The sequence below is a fragment of the Ctenopharyngodon idella genome, chromosome 5, assembly GCF_019924925.1.
Source record: "Ctenopharyngodon idella isolate HZGC_01 chromosome 5, HZGC01, whole genome shotgun sequence".
NCBI classification, from domain to species: Eukaryota; Metazoa; Chordata; class Actinopteri; order Cypriniformes; family Xenocyprididae; genus Ctenopharyngodon; species Ctenopharyngodon idella.
The window spans coordinates 25,751,395-25,770,378 of record NC_067224.1 but is presented as its reverse complement, the minus strand read 5'-3'; the positions used below and the strand labels follow the sequence as shown (position 1 = coordinate 25,770,378).

General features: G+C 36.3%; 1 protein-coding gene across 3 annotated transcripts in view; it reads left to right on the top strand.

Moving 5' to 3' along the window:
- gria3a (glutamate receptor, ionotropic, AMPA 3a) overlaps window positions 1–18,984 on the top strand; it is a 44,594-nt gene that overhangs the window by 13,872 nt on the left and 11,738 nt on the right. For all 3 annotated transcript variants that reach the window (XM_051893135.1, XM_051893134.1, XM_051893136.1), the window contains exons 4-13: window positions 1,320–1,507; window positions 3,465–3,518; window positions 3,612–3,773; window positions 4,165–4,332; window positions 4,606–4,710; window positions 7,898–8,005; window positions 10,456–10,662; window positions 12,423–12,796; window positions 14,180–14,378; window positions 18,510–18,757. In XM_051893135.1, the coding sequence (XP_051749095.1) occupies window positions 1,320–1,507; window positions 3,465–3,518; window positions 3,612–3,773; window positions 4,165–4,332; window positions 4,606–4,710; window positions 7,898–8,005; window positions 10,456–10,662; window positions 12,423–12,796; window positions 14,180–14,378; window positions 18,510–18,757 (1,813 nt within the window). The remainder of the gene's footprint in view (window positions 1–1,319; window positions 1,508–3,464; window positions 3,519–3,611; window positions 3,774–4,164; window positions 4,333–4,605; window positions 4,711–7,897; window positions 8,006–10,455; window positions 10,663–12,422; window positions 12,797–14,179; window positions 14,379–18,509; window positions 18,758–18,984) is intronic.

The following is an 18,984-nucleotide window of genomic DNA, read 5'->3' as shown; positions in this document are numbered from 1 at the left end:
TTTAAATGGCTTTACATCACCACAGGGCTCTTGCATCTGTTAAATATGCTAAACAGTGACGATTAAAAAAATCTGTGTGAGATTGGAGCCTTGGCTTGCTGGTTACCATGAACGTTCAGAGACATTGAGTTGTGGTGTTCAGAGGGGTGCTGCAATATTTGGCAGAGATGCTCAATAAAAATGCAAAAGGTCAAGTGTATAATTTGGAAAATGAATCTGTGAGAGAGGTTAAGAGATATTTAATGAAGGGCTATAAAAGATTTTGTCCATACAGTGTTTAGCAAGACCCTCTTAATTGCTAATGAGGAACGATGTTTAATTAACTCATAAACCTTTGCGGGTCTGAGCACTGCTATCACTTGGCACATGCCCTTCCTCTTAATAACATGTATGACTTTTGAAGTGCTTGTGTGTATGTGTGTCATTTGAATTCTCACCTCTCTGCAAGCTGTCAGTCTTGATTAATTGGTCACTGCTAAACAGCCTGGCGGTCTGGCACTCTAGGACGTATGCTAATTAAAATAGTGATAGAGTGTGTGTGTTGTCCTATAATGAATGTGATTGCAGGGCTAAAAACGAGACCAAATGGAACAGGGCTGATTTGTGTCCTGTGTGTATGGCCTTGAGCTGGAGGTTATAAATGGTGTTAGTGAGCATTTCTGTTGCTTTTGTGTTTGCTTTGAATCCTTTAACAGGTTAAGTACACCTGTGGTGTTGTCTATTAATACAGTAAACTATCTATCTATCCATCCATCCATCCCTTAGAAGTGATTTTTTTTTTTTTACACTTGAATACATATTGTATGGAAAGTACAAATCAGTATTTTTACAGTAATCATAGCTTAAATCAGAGCAAACAAAACCCTCACTCGCTGGGGTGGAGTGCCTTTGCAGGGGTCTGATATGTGCTGCAGTGGGTCTGATATATTGCAGAAGACCTGATTAATTGCGTACAAGATATGATCTGCAGTGGACCTGATTTATAGTGGAGCATATCAGAAATATATAAATGAAGGCCAAATACACACCTACACAAACATATGCCTACGTAAAAGCGTGTGTGTTTTGCCATTGCATTAGAATCATTGGTGCAGAGTTACAGTAATTACATTCACCACGTCTCTTTCTCTGCCTTCCCTCCTTTCATCCCTTCAGATTTGCACTGCATCAGCAGTTCCTCTGTGTTCTCAAACCAGAGAGAGAAATGAAGCAGTCCTTGCTCCATCATTCTGGCCCAATTCTGCCCTGTTACTACATCTACACAGGCCTGGTGTAGCAGTGTATTTTACACCTTGTATTATTCTCTCTTTCTCTTTGAGGGTTTTCCATCCTACAGGCCATCATGGAATCCGCAGTGATGAATAATTGGCAGGTGACGGCACGTTCGGTGGGGAACATAGTGGATCCGCTGGAATACCGACGTATTATTGAAGAAATGGATCGTCGACAGGAGAAACGCTTCCTTATCGACTGTGAGGTTGAACGCATTAACAGTATTCTAGAGCAGGTACATAAAAACACACATAATTTAATCTGTCTACCTGTCAGACGGTCTGCCTATTTGTCATTCTGTTTACAGTTACTGTCTGTCTGTCTGTCGTGGGTGGTAGATCAGGAAAAGTTCTCAGTTTTGTGGTATTGATCAATACCTTTCCAAAATTCAACTGTCCTTAGCAAACAAGGTGATAAAAATAGCGTGTGTGAGAGCGTGCATGTGTTTGTCTAAGTAGGGCACAGCGTCCTGTAACAAGGGAACTGAGAAAACTAAAAATACTCCCTTTCCTCTCATCCAAAAATACAGCTCTCAAAGGTACTGTTACATTCTCCAATTCTGTTTGTCTCTTTCACTTATTCTTTCTCTTTTAGTTTTTTACCCTCTGTCTATTTTTTCTTGTTTTTTCCCCACACACACATATGCATGGAGACAGAGTAGAAAAGAATGTGTGTGTGTGTCACTGGGAGGTCACAGAGATAATGAAATCCACGAGTAGATCAATCAGTACTCAGAGAAAGCTAATAAGAGCGCTGCGCTTTCAGCAGACTGGCTGTCTGCTGCTATTTGTAAATCAATAGCTGTGTGCGTGGGTGTGGTTGGGTCGTACCTTTATGTTGTGCCCAAGAGTCAGCAAAGCTTTACTGGCACAGCACTAAAAATTTCAATATTGCCAATGTATTCAAGTACTGCACCTTTGTAGAACAATAAATAATAACACAGTCCTGTGATGTGTGGGAAGACGCAATATTATAACAGCTCCATAGTTCCCAACAGGTTCAATCAGAACAATGGAGACAGTTCATTCATCTCTGATTACGTAACTATGGGCACTACTGTCCTGATTTTTCTTAATGAAAAACATTTTAAATGCATATTTCCATAGATGTGGTGTTATTTAGGTTTTTATAATGTTTTATGTTGTCAATCCCGCCATTTAAAAATGTTGTGTAATTAGTTCTTTTGGGGAAGTATTGTTTAAGTGCTGTTTAAGATTACGAGTGTTTTCTTGGCAATTAGCTGAAAGAAGTTAGTTTTTTTTTTTTTTTTTTTTTTTTAACATTTATTTTATTTCAAGTAACTATGAATATTCAAAAAAAAAAAAAAGTAATATTTAAAAAAACAACAACTGTTTTATATCCCAGAAATATTACACATTTTCACATCATGTTCTCCATATGATCCACTAAATTAAATTTAAGATCAAACTAAATTCATTATTCCATGGCTACCAGAAGTGATTTAGTTAAGAAATGCTCAGGGATTTTAGCCAGTGTTGTGGTAGTTATTTTATTTTAATAAACATTTATATTTTTTTTAAATGATTTTTGTTTTTGTTAACTATAATCATCCTGGTGCTAAAGACACCAGGATGATTATAGTTATGTATAATTACATAATAAAATAATATTTATAATATTTAAATACATTTATAATTTATTTAAAATTATTTTTTTCCATGGCTACCAGAAGTGACTTAGTTAAAAAAAAAAAAAAATCTACGTTGCTCACAGATTTTAGCCGATGTTGTGACATTTGACTTTTTTATTATTTTAAAATGAAAGCATTTTTGTTATTTGGCTTTATTTGTGATTTCAAATATTCCATGACATGGCAGAAACTATTACCCATAAAATGACAATGAAAGACTGTGTCACTCATGGCCCGTGACTTTTCCCTAGTATTCAGCTATACTATTAATAAAAAGAAAGACACTGTTATTTTCCCCAGTACACTTTTTTTCAATTATTTACTATTAATAAAAAGAAAAACGCAAGCAAACTTTTTTTTTTTTTGCTTTCACCACTGGGACTGCAAAGTGCCCATAGTTACAGAATCACCCCTCAGCAGTTAAGGCTTTTGCATTTAAGTTGTTGCCAATTTTACCTGTCATTCATTCGTTTTGATATTATGTCCACATAACCTATCAGTCATAATGCTGGATGACACTCTTTCATTCTTTTATTTCCAGGTTGCGATCTCAGGAAAGAATAGTCGAGGATATCATTACATCTTGGCTAATCTTGTGAGAAAATACACACACATGCACAGAGCTCTTATTTCCTAACCTTCTGTGAGTGACCTTTCACTTTTGACTATTGGCCATTACTCTCTGCAGGGGTTCTCTAACATGAGTTTGGATAAGGTGTTTTCAGGCGGGGCAAATATTACCGGATTCCAAATCATAAGTCCTGATAGCCCGATCGTGCAGCAGTTTCTCCAGCGCTGGGAGCGGCTCGATGAGAGAGAGTTCCCTGAGTCTAGAAACGCTCCCCTGAAGGTCTCTCTCTCTTTATTTCTATGCTTATTTATGTGCATTTGTGATGTGTTTATTTGGAAGTGTGCCACTTGTGAATATGCTTTTGGAGTTTATTTGAATGCGTGTATGTGTAATTTATGATAACATATTTTGAGGAGTTTAATGTAGCAGTCATGCAGTAGTTTTATTAACCATCTCTTTTTGTTGGTTCTTGCCTATTTTGCTGAAATTCTCCCATACTGCACCTTATTCAACTGTTCACTGAGTGTTTATTGGATTTGAGCACTCATTTGGGCAAATTATATTGGCAAAATGCAGTGTATTGTAAAACTGCTGGTCTTTTGTGTGGTGCTCTTTCTATATTGATGTGTCCATGCATGCAAACCATTCATCTGTTTGTTGTCATGTTTAGTATACATCTGCGCTGACACACGATGCCATCCTGGTGATAGCTGAGGCATTTCGGTATTTGAGACGTCAACGCGTTGATATTTCACGTCGAGGGAGTGCAGGCGACTGCCTTGCCAACCCAGCCGTACCATGGAGCCAGGGAATCGACATTGAAAGAGCTCTCAAAATGGTAGGAGGGGTCCACAAAGGGCCTCAGAAAAATAGCTGAGAAACCTCTTCTAAGAGATTAAAAAACAGCAGCATTCACATTTTTTACTGTCAATGAATGTGCAATACTGTTTAGAAATGCATTTACATTTGTTGGATTTGAAATAGCTTGTTTATTTTCACCTGTATGGTTATATGATACCTATATTAACTTTAATAATGTTTCATGCTTTTCTTTTTTGTTGCGATTGTTATTTTGTGGGTGTTACTGTTCCTGTGTGCTTTCCACCTACAGGTTCAGGTTCAGGGTATGACGGGAAATATTCAGTTCGACTCGTTTGGACGGCGATCAAATTACACCATTGATGTTTATGAAATGAAACCGGGAGGAGCCAGAAAGGTTAGTGGCTCTGGGAGGGCAGTTTCTATAAATTCACACAATATTATTGTCACAGTAAAGCCACAAGTCACTTTAGAACATTCAGCAGTGCTGAAAATATGCCTACATGCATGAGGCTATATATATATATATATATATACTGTATATATGTGTGTGTGTGTGTGTGTGTGTGTTTACACTTACCGGCCACTTTATTAGGTACACACCTTGCTAGCAAGTACTGGGTTGGACCCACTTTTGCCTTCAGAACTGCCTTAATTTTTCGTGGCATAGATTCAACAAGACGCTGGAAACATTCCTCATTCCTCACGCAGTGTTGCTGCAGAGTTTCCTGTTCTTAGCTGACAGGAGTGGCACCCAGTTTGGTCTCCTGTAGCACATCAACCTTAAGGTTCGACGCGTTTTGCATTCAGAGATGCTCTTCTGCATACCTCGGTTGTAATAAGTAAGTTATTGTTGCCTTTCTATCAGATCAAACCAGTCTGGCCATTCTTCTCTGACCTCTGGCATCAACAAAGCATTTTTGCCCACAGAACTGCCATTCACTAGATATTTTCTCTAAGTGTGTCCCAAAGCATAGAATGTTGAAAAGAGTATGCCAGAAGTCCCCGGATGGTCTACTATTTCCAGTAGATTTTCGAAGTGTGGATCTGTGCACACTATAAAGGATATGGGTGTTGCTCACAACCCATTGCGCGTTGGACGAGAATTCGGTTCAGAACTACAAACATGAGTAAAAAGTGTTTAAAAAAACTACAAAACATAGCGGATAGCCTATGCGCGACCGACTGTGAGAGGTTTAGATAAAGGTTTGAGTGACTAATAACAAAGTCTTACCTGATAAAAATATATTTTTTAATGTTATCAGTGTTATATTTCATTTGCAATAACACTGTAGACTTTTATAAAGAACCGTTTGGCCATTAACTTTTAAATGCATCATTATGCATTAATATGAGGAGAGTTCTCCATATGAAAGACCCGCGACTGCAGATCAATGTGCTACTGCATTTCTCTCCAATACGGTAGGAAATTAAATGAAATGAAATGTGGAGGATTTTAACTCTGACAATATGATTGACAGGCCACTTTTTCTACTCTTTTGCTACACACTCAAAAGTATGTACTTTTTCTTCACAAAAAGAGTACATACTTTTAGGGCATAGTATAAGTAGGTGAATTGGGATGCAGCACATGTCTAAATGCATTGAGTTGCTGCCATGTGATCGGCTGATTAGACATTTGTGTTAACGAGCAGTTGAACAGGTGGCCGGTGAGTGTGTGTGAGTGTGTGTGTGTGTGTGTGTGTGTGTATATATATATATATATATATATATATATATATATATATATATACTCCCAGACAAAAGTTTGGAAACATTACTATTTTTAATGTTTTTGAGCATAAGTCTCTTATGCTCATTAAGGCTGCATTTATTTCATAATAAATACAGAAAAAAGAATAATATTGTGAAATATTATTACAATTTAAAATTATGGTTTTCTATTTTAATATACTTTAAAATATAATTCATTTCTGTGATGCAAAGCTGAATTGTCAGCATCATTACTCCAGTCTTCAGTGTCACATGATCCTTCAGAAATCATTGTAATATGCTGATTTATTATCAATGTTGGAAACAGTTGTGCTGCTTAATATTATTTTATAACCTGTGATAATTTTTCAGGATTCTTTGATGAATAAAAAGTTAAAAAATATCAGCATTTATTTAAAATAGAAATCTTTTGTAACAATATACACTACCGTTCAAAAGTTTGGGGTCAGTAATTTTTTTTCTTTCTTTTTTTTTTGAAAGAAATTAATACTTTTATTCAGCACGGATGTGTTAAATTGATAAAAAGTGATAGTAAAGATTTATATTGTTAGAAAAGATTTCTATTTTGAATAAATGCTGTTCTTTTTAACCTTTTATTCATCAATGAATCCTGAAAAAAGTATCACAGGTTCCAAAACAAATTTTAAGCAACACAACTGTTTTCAACATTGATAATAACTGAGTATCAAATAAGCATATTAGAATGATTTCTGAAGGATCATGTGACACTGAAGACTGGAGTAATGATGCTGAAAATTCAGCTTTGCATTACAGAAATAAATTATATTTTAAAGTATATTAAAATAGAAAACCGTAATTTTAAATTATAATATTTCACAATATTATTGTTTTTTTCTGTATTTATTATGAAATAAATGCAGCCTTAATGAGCATAAGAGACTTCGTTCAAAAACATTAAAAATAGTAATGTTTCCAAACTTTTGACTGGTAGTGTATGTGTGTATATATATATATATATATATATATATATATATTATGTATATGTTTTTATTTTGTGTTTAAATTTTTCTCCAAAAACAGTCATTATTAATTCTTTCCCCACCATTGATGGAGTTTTTCATTTTTCATGACACAACGATTCCCACCATTAATGGAATTTTCTGGCAATCCATGTTTTTTGGTAGGGGGTGCTATTACGCATCCTTTGAAAGAGAATCTCCAGATCAAAACACATCCGAAAAAGAAGCAGAAACAAGTGATAAAATCATTGCTTATGCACATGTTGTAGTCTTTGACAAAAATGTGTTTTTCTCAGCTTTTTGTTCAAAATGTTGTTTTTTTATGAAACTTACCCACATTCGAAAAAAATAATGCATGAAACTAGAATTTAAGCAGAGGCTCTGTTCTTTCTTTTGATATATCGTTCAGATATTCATACAACAAGAAATTCTGGCCATGAATTTTTGTGAAAATGATCAAAAATGCTGGTGGTGGCTGGCAGCTTTTTTTTTAAAAACGCTGGTGGGAAAAGAGTTAAGCAATTGAGGTTTTTTTTATTGTCATTTTACTGCCCTCTTTAAACCCTTGTCATTAAATGTTCAATTTGTTGCCCATTTCTTTCATTTTTTTAACAGTAACTAGTTTTTTTTTTTTAATAGTACAAATAACTTTTATCTTAAACAATCAAGGAAAATTATATTTCTCATTATATGACCCCTTTAACGTGCACTTGAATGTTCCAGCTACCCTCATACTTGCTTTCCTCCTCCATCATTCATGAGATCATGTTTCTACTGAGTCATTCTCTTTCTGCATTGCTCCATTTCTTTTATCGGTTGACTGTGATTGATTGATTCTATTTATGCTTTTGCTCTTTCTGTCCCTTGCAGATTGGCTACTGGAATGAATATGAGAAATTTGTTTATATAGTGGAGCAGCAGGTTACCAACGAGTCCTCCTCTGTGGAAAACAGAACCATTGTGGTCACTACTATTATGGTACACTATCTAAAGCTGCTTTTAAATATGCTGAACCATGATCCCTTCTGCCCTTTCAGGTTTAGTGACACAGTTGCATTGCATCCTGGGGGGGCAGAATGTTTTTCTGTTTTGCTTTGCTTTGCACTCACTCACTACATGTTGAAACAGTCGATCACAGAAGAGTGTTTCAACTGTATCCGTGTGAGTGCCAAAGCATTTTCAGTTCCATTCCAGTGGCCTATTGTAGCAGTGACATCACAATACTGGCTTTGGTAAGAAATAGGTTAGAATATTCCTCTCTCTGCTTCTTTCACTCCACCAAACGTAAGTACTGAACGACTGAGATGCCGGGCTGGATGCAAGTGACAGTGTGCATAAAGACACATGCACACAAAAATTGGCTGATGGTTTTCTCACGCATGATGTGAAATAGTAAGCATCAGAAAAAGCAGCAAAGTAAAGCGTTTTGTTTTACACCCCCTTAGAGTTCAGATGTTCTCTACGTTTTCTAGCTGAAGTCCTGTTTTTTATTTCCAGCTGTCCAATCAAATGTGCCCATTAGGTGCAGACAGTTCATTATTCATTTAGGTCCCTAAAAAAGGTTTAATCGTCCCAGCAGAAGTGATGAATGTGAGCTGGGTGTAAGCGAGTGCGAGCAGTGTCCACTTGATAGGAAATCAATACAAGTAAAATTTTTCCTTAGATTGGCTTTTACATATTTCTCTAATTTATTAGTGGCTATTTAAGTGCCACATGAAGACGAGTTGTGGTTGGGAACCAGCTCAGAGCCTTTTCATTCAATATTACGTTCCAGTAATATTACAAAATTAAATGCATACAAATGTACTGCCACTGTTGAGATATATCCAGTGACATACAGCTGCAGTTTTGTTTGACTAAAAATAGAAAATCTGACCAAGCAGCCCTAATTTTGTAACTCCCAACCAAAACAAAATGATGAATATATTCAAGTGAACTGTTGTTTTATACAATTTCAAAAACAGCAAGATGTAATTTGAATTTTATTTCTTTTCAAATTGACTTTATCTGTCCATCCCATATATTAACAATTAACAATGCAGAAGTTCTTAATCTAGAGCATTTTTAAACAGGACACGTGCCAGGTTATGCACGTGGAAATGTTTTGCCTACTGGACATGTTACGTTGGACGACTCACTGTTTAAACAAACGCGTGTTAATTGAACCAAATGCTGGAAGTGAATCGGTTGGGGCTGTAGAGTGATTACAGCTGGGCTTAAACAGTTTCATAATTACGTCCTTAATGAAGAACTCTGAGAACTTGAGGGCAAGGGGGGATAGAGGCGAGGATTGAGATGAAACTGAAAGAATATTAATTAAAGGGAGAATATGGTAATTAATCTTTTGAATAATGCATAACCTGAAGGTCACAAAAACCAAATCTTAGTGAGGAAAAAATAAAATGAACTTCAGAACTGTGTCAATAATGTACGTTACATTCATTAGAAAAGTGAACATTTATAAGATTAGTCAGAATTACATAAATAAACATATTTCACTAAATTTAGTTAGTCACAGAAGCAAAGTCATATTTAAATGTACCACAAGGTTCGCCTTATGTTACATTTAAAAGTGATGACGACCTCTTTCTGACTCTGCCTATGATGATCTCATAAGTAGATACAGAAAGTGAAAGAAATAAATCTTAGGTTAATTAAATAATTAGGTCAATAAGAGATTGTGACAAGAATGTTTTATTCTGCATAGATTGGATTCTAAATGTGCATAGAAATCTCATATGAATTGACTGAAAAAACAGATGATGAGTTTAGATGGACCAGTTTGTAAAAAAGATGAAAGAAAAACTAGAGTTTGATCTGATGCTATTAAAGCAGAATTTTGTTCTGCTTTTAATGTTAGAGATTCATCAGTTTCATCATCATTCACGTTAACGTTTGGCCTGATTAAAATTGTTAAAAGCACACACACATGTGAGAAAACCTCTGCCACCATCTTTAACCCACCTGCATGCACTTTACACGTACATGTGAGTTTTTTAAGCAGAGCCCCCTTAAACTTGCTTGCTTCAGACTGACGAATGACTCTAGTTTACTAATGAGAGGTCCTGCAACTTCACATCTCTGTCAGCTCTCTCTTTCTATCTCCACTTTGAGAAATCAGATTTCACCACTGAATAGTACCGTCCACAACCCCAAAACCCAGTTTAAACTCAAACTAGCCTTCCTCACAGCTGCTGTTTGTTTGGTAGCTTGGCTGTTGGTCACATTGCTGTTATGAGACTCACAGTGCATGTTTATATTTCAGTATGTGTTTCTGTGAATGAGTAAGAATGAAATAGGTGTGTGTGTGTGTGTGTGTGTGTGTGTGAGACTGAGAGACATATCAGCATAATTGCAGACTAATGATTTTTTGTTTTCTGGGCTGTCAGTCTGAAAGCCAGCTAAACCTCATCTGATTTGGTTAACAGGAAGCTCCATATGTAATGTACAAGAGGAATTATATGCAGTTGGATGGAAATGATCGCTATGAGGGCTACTGTGTAGACTTGGCATCAGAAATCGCAAAGCACGTGGGCATAAAGTACAAACTGTCCATTGTAGCAGATGGGAAATATGGAGCACGCGACCCTGAGACCAAGACCTGGAACGGCATGGTGGGGGAGTTGGTATATGGGGTGAGTGCTGGGAAAAATGATCCTGCAATAAGAAAGTTTTGGTGGTGGGATGGTAGCTGTGTGAAGCCAGCAACACTTAGGAGGCCTCATATATAATCACTGACTGCTCTGTCAAAATAAAAGTCACAGAATCGCTGTTTATTTTTCTTTGCAGGTTTCAAAATGTATCATACAGGATCTTTTCATATAACAAAGCTGTTTGAGCTTTTTGAGTTTGTTGCTTGTCAGATTTGTTCTCGACATTCCTGTATCACATGATTTATTTTGACACAGTAATGTGATTTTTACATTATTTCTCCTGGTGTTGCTGACGTCACCCAAGTCTTTGGTCATGGTCAATGTGTTTTTACACAATCACGCTCCAAAGTAATGTTTCTCTGCACGTTGGTGAGACACCATGAGTAAAGCCATTCAAAACACATTTATTTAAAAAAAAGGAAAAAGAAAAAGAACAGCTCTGCCCATTTGGTTCCTGGTTGCTGTTAAGGTTAAACAACACAACCTAATCTCTTAGAATGAGAAGTGTGTGTGTGTGTCTATGCTTTTGTTTTGTTTCTGTGTGCTATTCAACATATTTTGAATATATGAGACATATCATTTAATAATCTCAGACTGCATTCTTGTGTTTAACTGCATTCTGAATCTTTTTTTTTTTTTTTTTGTAACACTTTACAATAAGGTTTCATTAGTTAACATTAGTTAACTACATTAGTTAACATGAAATAATAATGAACTGCACTTCTACAGCATTTATTAATCTTTGTTAATGTTAATTTCAACATTTACTAATAAATTATTAAAATCAAAAGTTGTATTTGTTAACATTTGTTAATGCACTGTAAACTAACATGAACAAACAATGAACAGCTGTATTTTTATTAACAAAGTTAAAGATTAAAGGCAAAGTGTGTGTTTTTTTTTTTGCCGATAGGGGTCGCTAAACTCTTCAAAACAATATAAAGGCGTAAATTGATGACGTAGTGAATGAGCGTGGGCTCTATTTAAAATTGTTAATTTCCCTGAATTTACAAATTCTTGGAAACATTTAGGATAATGTAAGTACACAGCTGAACGGAATATATAACACTGTGCAAGTGGTTTTTGGATATTTTAATATAAAAATCTTACATATTGTGCCTTTAATAAATACTGTAACAAATGTATTGCTCATTGTTAGTTCATGTTAGTTAATGCATGACAATATAATGCATAACAAATGAGACCTTATTGCAAGGTGTTTATATATATATAATATATATATATATAGGGTGATATATAATATAATATTTAATATAAATTTATATGGTCAGGCATTTATCATAAACTATTTATTGTCCATGTCATGACAATATTTCTTAGTTTCTCCGTACTGGCCAGAATTGAAGGCATTCCTACACTCAATGTTATTATGTATTTCTATTTAGATATATTGTTGAATTTTAAATTGAGTTTTGAGTTGCTTTCATAAGCAGATGGAGACAAGAAGGCATTATGGGACAGAAGTACATGGTAACATTTTGCTACATACAGTCACAACATACAGTTAAATGTAAAGAGTGTACCAAAGGTTCTCCTTTACTTGCTCTTATGAACCTTGTGAAAATGTACTAAAACAACTGGCTCACTCTTCAATTCTGCATTTTTATTGTCATTAGATTCTGAAAGCGTTAGACTATCTAATCACATTTCCATGATCACACCATGACATTGTTTTTTTTCTCGTACTATGAACTGAGAGTTACTGTGTTCCATGTTTCCAGAGGGCAGATATAGCTGTGGCTCCTCTCACTATAACCCTTGTCCGGGAGGAGGTGATAGATTTCTCCAAGCCCTTCATGAGTCTGGGCATTTCCATCATGATCAAGAAACCACAGAAGTCCAAACCAGGAGTCTTCTCATTTCTGGATCCACTGGCCTATGAGATCTGGATGTGTATCGTTTTTGCATATATCGGTGTGAGCGTGGTTCTCTTCCTGGTGAGTCGTTTCAGTCCATACGAATGGCACCTGGACGAGAATGAAGAGGCGAAGGATCCGCAAACACCACCTGACCCACCCAACGACTTTGGCATCTTTAACAGTCTCTGGTTCTCTCTTGGAGCTTTCATGCAGCAAGGATGCGATATCTCGCCAAGGTTGGTGTATTATTTAGCCTGTCTCTCCATCCTCATCTTTCTCTCTCCCCTCATCTTTGCATTTTATGGTTGTCTTGTCTTTCATGGTGCATATATGTTATTTTACTTGGGGTGTTTCACTTTTCAATAAGCTAAAGCTTATCTCTTGACCCATAACTCATTCTATCATCGTGTCACTTCATTCATTCACTCAATCATTCAACAGTCACAATATTGTCACTACAACTGTTCCTGTCTTTATCTCCTCTTTTCCTCTTGAAATACAGCTTGTTTTAAGTCAGTGGTTCTCAATATTTTTTGTCATACTTTTGCTCCACCTTCAGTCCAATAATATGATCATCTGTCAATATTGCTGCCAAGTTTTGGCACTTATGATGACATATAATCTTTTAACAGATGGTTTTGTACGAAGGAATTTAAAAATTAGGAAAAAACATCAATTTAATACACATGAGCCAATGTCAGCAGTTACTGTAAGTCATGCTTGCAATTACGTTTTAAGATTATATTAAAAAACATTTGCTGTTTAATAATAAAAAAATTAACTCTTAAAAATAATAACAATGAAAACTGCATGTTTTGGATAATTATCCAGCATGTTTGCTGAATTATGAAAAGTTACAGTCTTCACTGAAAAAAGTAAAAAAAATATATATATTAAAAAAGAGGAAATGTCTTTTATGATATCCAGAAATAAATGAATAAATAAACAAATGAACCTCTTTGCAGGCGCAATGATAACTGAATTTTGATTTTTGGATGAACTAGCTCCTTATTTACTCACTGTCTTGTTGTTTCAAACATGCTGTAAATGAACAAGATTTGAGAACTGCCTTACACTTTGAGAACCACTGTTTTAAGCGATGCTGGACACCAACTAAAATAATTTATATTCACCATGTGTTGACTGTAAAATGTTCAGATTTTCTCTCTTTCACTGTCTTTCTCTCTTTCTTGGAGGGCTACCGTGTTCTTGCTGCATGTCTCTATTTTACTGTCAGCAGTTTGGTGTTTATAAACTGTTTCAGTGGAGGAGTGTCAGCCCTCTTCACTCATTCCATCATTCTTCTATTCAGTCATTTGATTTTCCTGCCCATCTTACTCACCAAATTCCTCTTGGATTCGTGTCTTTCATTCTTGAGGTGATCTTTGTGACCCTGTTCTCATCCTCATCTTTCTGCTGGCCATTCATTAGAGAGACCTGTCCAAACAGAAGCTTCAATTGTACTTTAAGTGATTGTTTTGTCCGTTGCTTGAAGACTTGCATCTTTCATCAGCAGCAATAGCTTTAATATGTCTGTATTAATTGTTAACCTTTCACAGGGAATTTGTTTGCTCTCCTATGTCTCTCTGTCTCTCTCCCTCTCTCCCCCTCTCTCTCAGGTCTCTGTCTGGCCGTATTGTTGGAGGTGTGTGGTGGTTCTTCACTCTGATCATCATTTCATCCTACACTGCCAATTTGGCTGCTTTCCTGACTGTGGAAAGGATGGTCTCGCCTATAGAGAGCGCAGAAGATCTGGCCAAGCAGACTGAGATCGCCTACGGAACACTTGACTCCGGTTCCACCAAAGAGTTCTTCAGGGTACGACAGCAATATAAATGTTATATCAAATGCAATATCACCACCTTTTTTAGCCAAAATGAGGAAATAAACTGGTGTGGTTGTTGCTAATAGTAAAAAGAGTGTTCCGTGCCAGTGTTTTTCAGTTTCCCAAGCATATCTTGACCTTATTTACATATACACTACTGTTCAAATGTTTGGGGTTGGTATGATTTTTTTAAATGTTTTTGAAAGAAGTCTCTTATGCTCACTAAGACTGCATTTAGTTAATCAAAAATAGAGTAAAATATCATTTATTCCTGTGATGGCAAAGCTAAATTTTTCAGCATCATTATTCCAGTCTTCAATGTCACATGAATGTCACATCCTTCAGAAATCATTCTAATATGCTGATTTGGTGCTCAAGAAACTTTTCTTATTATCAATGTTGAAAACAGTTGTGCTGTTTAATATTTTTATGGAAACCGTTATACATTTTTTCAGTATTCTTTGATGAATAGAAAGTTCAAAAGAACAGAATTTATTTGAAATAAAAAAAAATTTAAGAATGTAAAAGTTTTTACTGTCACTTTTGATCAATTTAAAGGCACAATATGTAAGCTTTTGGATTAAAAAAATCCAAAAAAACACTAAAACAATGTTATATATTTTGTTAACTTGTGTACTTTATCCCAAATGTTTCCAACAATGTTTAGATCCAGAGAAATCAGCTGTTTTAACCAGTGTAACGGCCTGTGTCATTGCGTTGCCTGTCAGTGATATCACCGCATTACCCTCAGTTTCTGTGTTATGCTTCCGTAGAAATGATGGACGCTTTAATATATTATGTGTTTTATTAGATGAAAACTAATCATTGTTATATAGCTCAACACGGTTAGTCTTATTGTTTGAATCTCTTGTTTTCTTGATTTACCGCAAGTAACATGTTTGTACCATGCCTCAGAGATAACTCTATTTTGTCAAGTGGTTAACATAGCATAATCAAAAAGAGTTTTATTTGTAGTAACAGTAACAGCATTTTCTACACATCTGAAAGTGAGTTTTGATTGAGTAACTTGTAGATATATGCTTGACACAAACTGTTTCAGACGATTCAGTCCAATTTGGTGAACGGGTTCAGCCGCTGCAACAGCTTGAAGCTGTTTACAATAGACGCAACAAAGCAACCGTTGCAAATCTATTTGTTCTTCGCATCAGAAGTAGCGCGAGCGCTTGGAGTACATCAGAAATAGAACGGGACATCAGTTCACTGTCGGATTTATTGTGTCGTGCTGCATCCAGTGTAGACAGCATCATTGATTATAATGAGTTCTATTTTTCTTTGGTCTTGTTGCGTTGCGCCACTCATGTCTGGTGTAGACATGGTGTTAAAGAACTTGAATATTAAAATAATAATCTAAAAGAAAGCACATATTTGTGTGCATTTACCTGCAAGAAATTCTGACAATAAAATATTATGACAGTCAACTGGCAGTCTGACAAAGACATGTCACCACAGACATGCAATCATTTTTGACTGAAAACATGTTTTACTGAATCTTAACCAGATACCGTTTTCAAGGGAGTTAGCCAGAGGCAGAGTGTGTGTTTGTGTGTGTGTGTGCATGTGTGTTTTGAGATGACAGGGAACAGGGCAGTTTTAAGATGACCCAGATACACCACTGCTGATGAGCTCATCCTGTCATTTCACCTTAATGTCACGATTACTCGCTAATGTGTGTGTGTGAAAGCAGATATACATGTACACGCACTCATACACACACGTAATCAGTCACTCACACAGTCACCGTCACCTCGCAGACCCACTATAGAGTGATTGGAGTCAGAGTTTGAGAGAGAGAACACATGAAATGAGGTGCCCTTCTGCTCTTCTCTCTTTCATGAGTTGTCATCTGCTAACACACTGGATCAGAGCAGAGATGACAGGAGAGCGCCTGACACAGAGTTGGACTGAATGTGATGTGGAGACAGTCTCCACCTTGTGTTCATATCTGATTATTGCAGCAATAAAAAACATCATGGCAATAGAAGTGAATTTTGTTTCCTGTCTGCACTAGCAAGTAATGAAGACAGCTTATTGGATGGTGATGCTTGTTTGAGTTTTGGTTTGGAGTTTTGAGTTTTGGTTTGGAGTTTTGAGTTTAGGTAAAAAAAAATTTTTTTTAAAAAACGGGGCTACATTGGTGCCGTGACCCGGATGGGAGTGAGGTTTAGGGGGGTGAGTGTAACGAACGTAGGCCGATAAGAGCTGTGCATGAAAACATCACTCCCCTGATCTCAAGAGGCGCTCTAGCGACTGACGCTAGAGACTGCAGTCTTTAGTCTCCTTGTTAGAGCGCCCACTTCCCATGCGTACGGGCCCAGGTTCGCATCCCGCTTGGAGTGGGCGGTGCAAACTGGAGGGGCTACACTGGTACTCTTTTTTTCATGGAATTACAATGAGTGAGGAGGACGGACTCATTTTAAACTTCATAAAGGATGCAAAAACGCCATAAAATTATCATAAAGTGGCCCATATGACTATTTTATTTAGTAAGCATGCATTAAATTGATCAAAAGTGACAGTAAAGACTAAATAAATCTATTTCAAACAAATGCTATTCTTTTGAACTTTCTGTTCATCAAAGAATCCTTAAAAAAACAATGTATCAGTTTCCACAAAAATACTAAGCATCAATAGAAACGTCGACAATTGATAATAAGAACATTGATAATCAAAAATGTTTCTTGGTCATCAAATCAAATTAGATTTCTGAAGAAATCTGATTTCTGAAGGATCATGTGACACTGAAGACAGGAGAAATGATGCTGAAAATTCAGCCATGCCACCACAGGAATAAATTACATTTTAAACGATATTTTTGACTATTATTTTTTACCCACTTTTAAACGGTTGTGTAAGTTTTTAATCACTGATAATCATTTTAATCACTGCATCTAGTTAGCTCTCATTACATCATTTAAAGCAGCAATTTTCGAAGTCAAGATTTTTAGCGAATAATTGCTCATCCAATAATCCAACTCATGTCAGAGGTCTGAAAAGAATTTTTTTTCTTTTTGATTTCTGTTTTGTGTCGCTAGTGGCACAGAAATTGCACACTTCCCCCTTTGAATTCTACAGTTTGTGCCTGAAAACTCAAGAAAAGCACATTCACACTTGCACTCATACACCAGCTGTTTGTAGGTCAAGTTAACCTACTTACGTGTACGATATGTGTGTGTATGTGTGTAAAACTGTGTCCTATAAAAGCAGGAGTGTGTGTGTGTGTCTGTCCTAATAAATGTAGGTGTATGTGTGTGTGTTTACTCCAGAGATATCCTGTCCACTATATGGCCATTTATATCTAGTCTCGCAAGAAATGGACACAGAATATTTTGGTTTTTGAAACTTAAGTTTTGATTCACAGCAGAATTACAAGTATTAGTACAACCCTAATTTTCTGTTCTTTCATTCATTGTCTGCATTCTGAAAGTAAGGATGTTGTGTGGGAGAACTGTGTGTTGAAATGTTGAGGTTTTTTCTTAATATACAGTAGTCTTGTACTTAAACTCTAGAGTTTGTTTGTAATGTCACTAAAAGGAAAGGCCTTAGCAAGCATCGCAGAAGTTTCTTCCTTGTGTGAGGAAAATATGCAGTGATTATATGAAGAGCTTTTCTTTTCTATTATGATTTTATACTTTGCTCTTGTCAGGTTTAGTCTCATGGTAGCAAGTCCCTGAAGGGTCTTGTACAAAAGATTCATTGAGAGGAGAGTTTGAGATTTTTAGTTGACAATGTGTCTGGTGTTGGATATACTTGTTGGGAGACACCTGAAACTCATATAGAAATAGTTTTTTTGTTTGTTTTAAATCTAATGCTGACCATAAATAAATGGCTGACCATAGCAAATGTCATGTGTACTGATGAAAAGCTAGAAACGCTCCTGGCATACAGGATATATATGTAACAAAAATAAGCTATTTTCTAATAATATAATGGAGGATTATCAGTCGTTGCTTGTGATGGGCCGGTGTAGGTCACAAGAGGAGTCCCAGTCCATCCTTGCTGACAAGAAATTTTAGCCAGCCACTTTTTTTTTTTTAGTAAAATATCATGAAACTCACATTTCTATCTAACCTTTCCATTAATTTCCTTCCTTTTCTCTCTTTCAGCGTTCAAAGATCGCTGTCTATGAGAAGATGTGGTCTTACATGAAGTCCGCCGAGCCGTCCGTGTTCGTTAAGACCACCCCTGACGGAGTGGCTCGCGTGCGCAAGTCAAAGGGGAAGTTTGCGTTCCTGCTCGAGTCCACAATGAATGAATACATCGAACAGAGAAAGCCTTGCGACACTATGAAGGTGGGAGGGAACCTGGACTCCAAGGGCTACGGCGTGGCCACGCCCAAAGGGTCGGCATTAAGGTGGGTGGAATAATATAACAATTTACTCTGTTGTTATAGTATTCCACCTACCCTGATTCCACCATCTCTCTCTTCTCTCTGTCTCGTTCATGTTTTGTTTTTCATTCTTATTCTCTCACCCTTCTACCTTTTCTCATTCTCTCTATCTCAAACTCTTTTTTTTTATTCTTTTTTGTTGTTCACTCTGCCTGTCTCTCTTTCTCTTGCGGTAAATGATAAGGTAACCG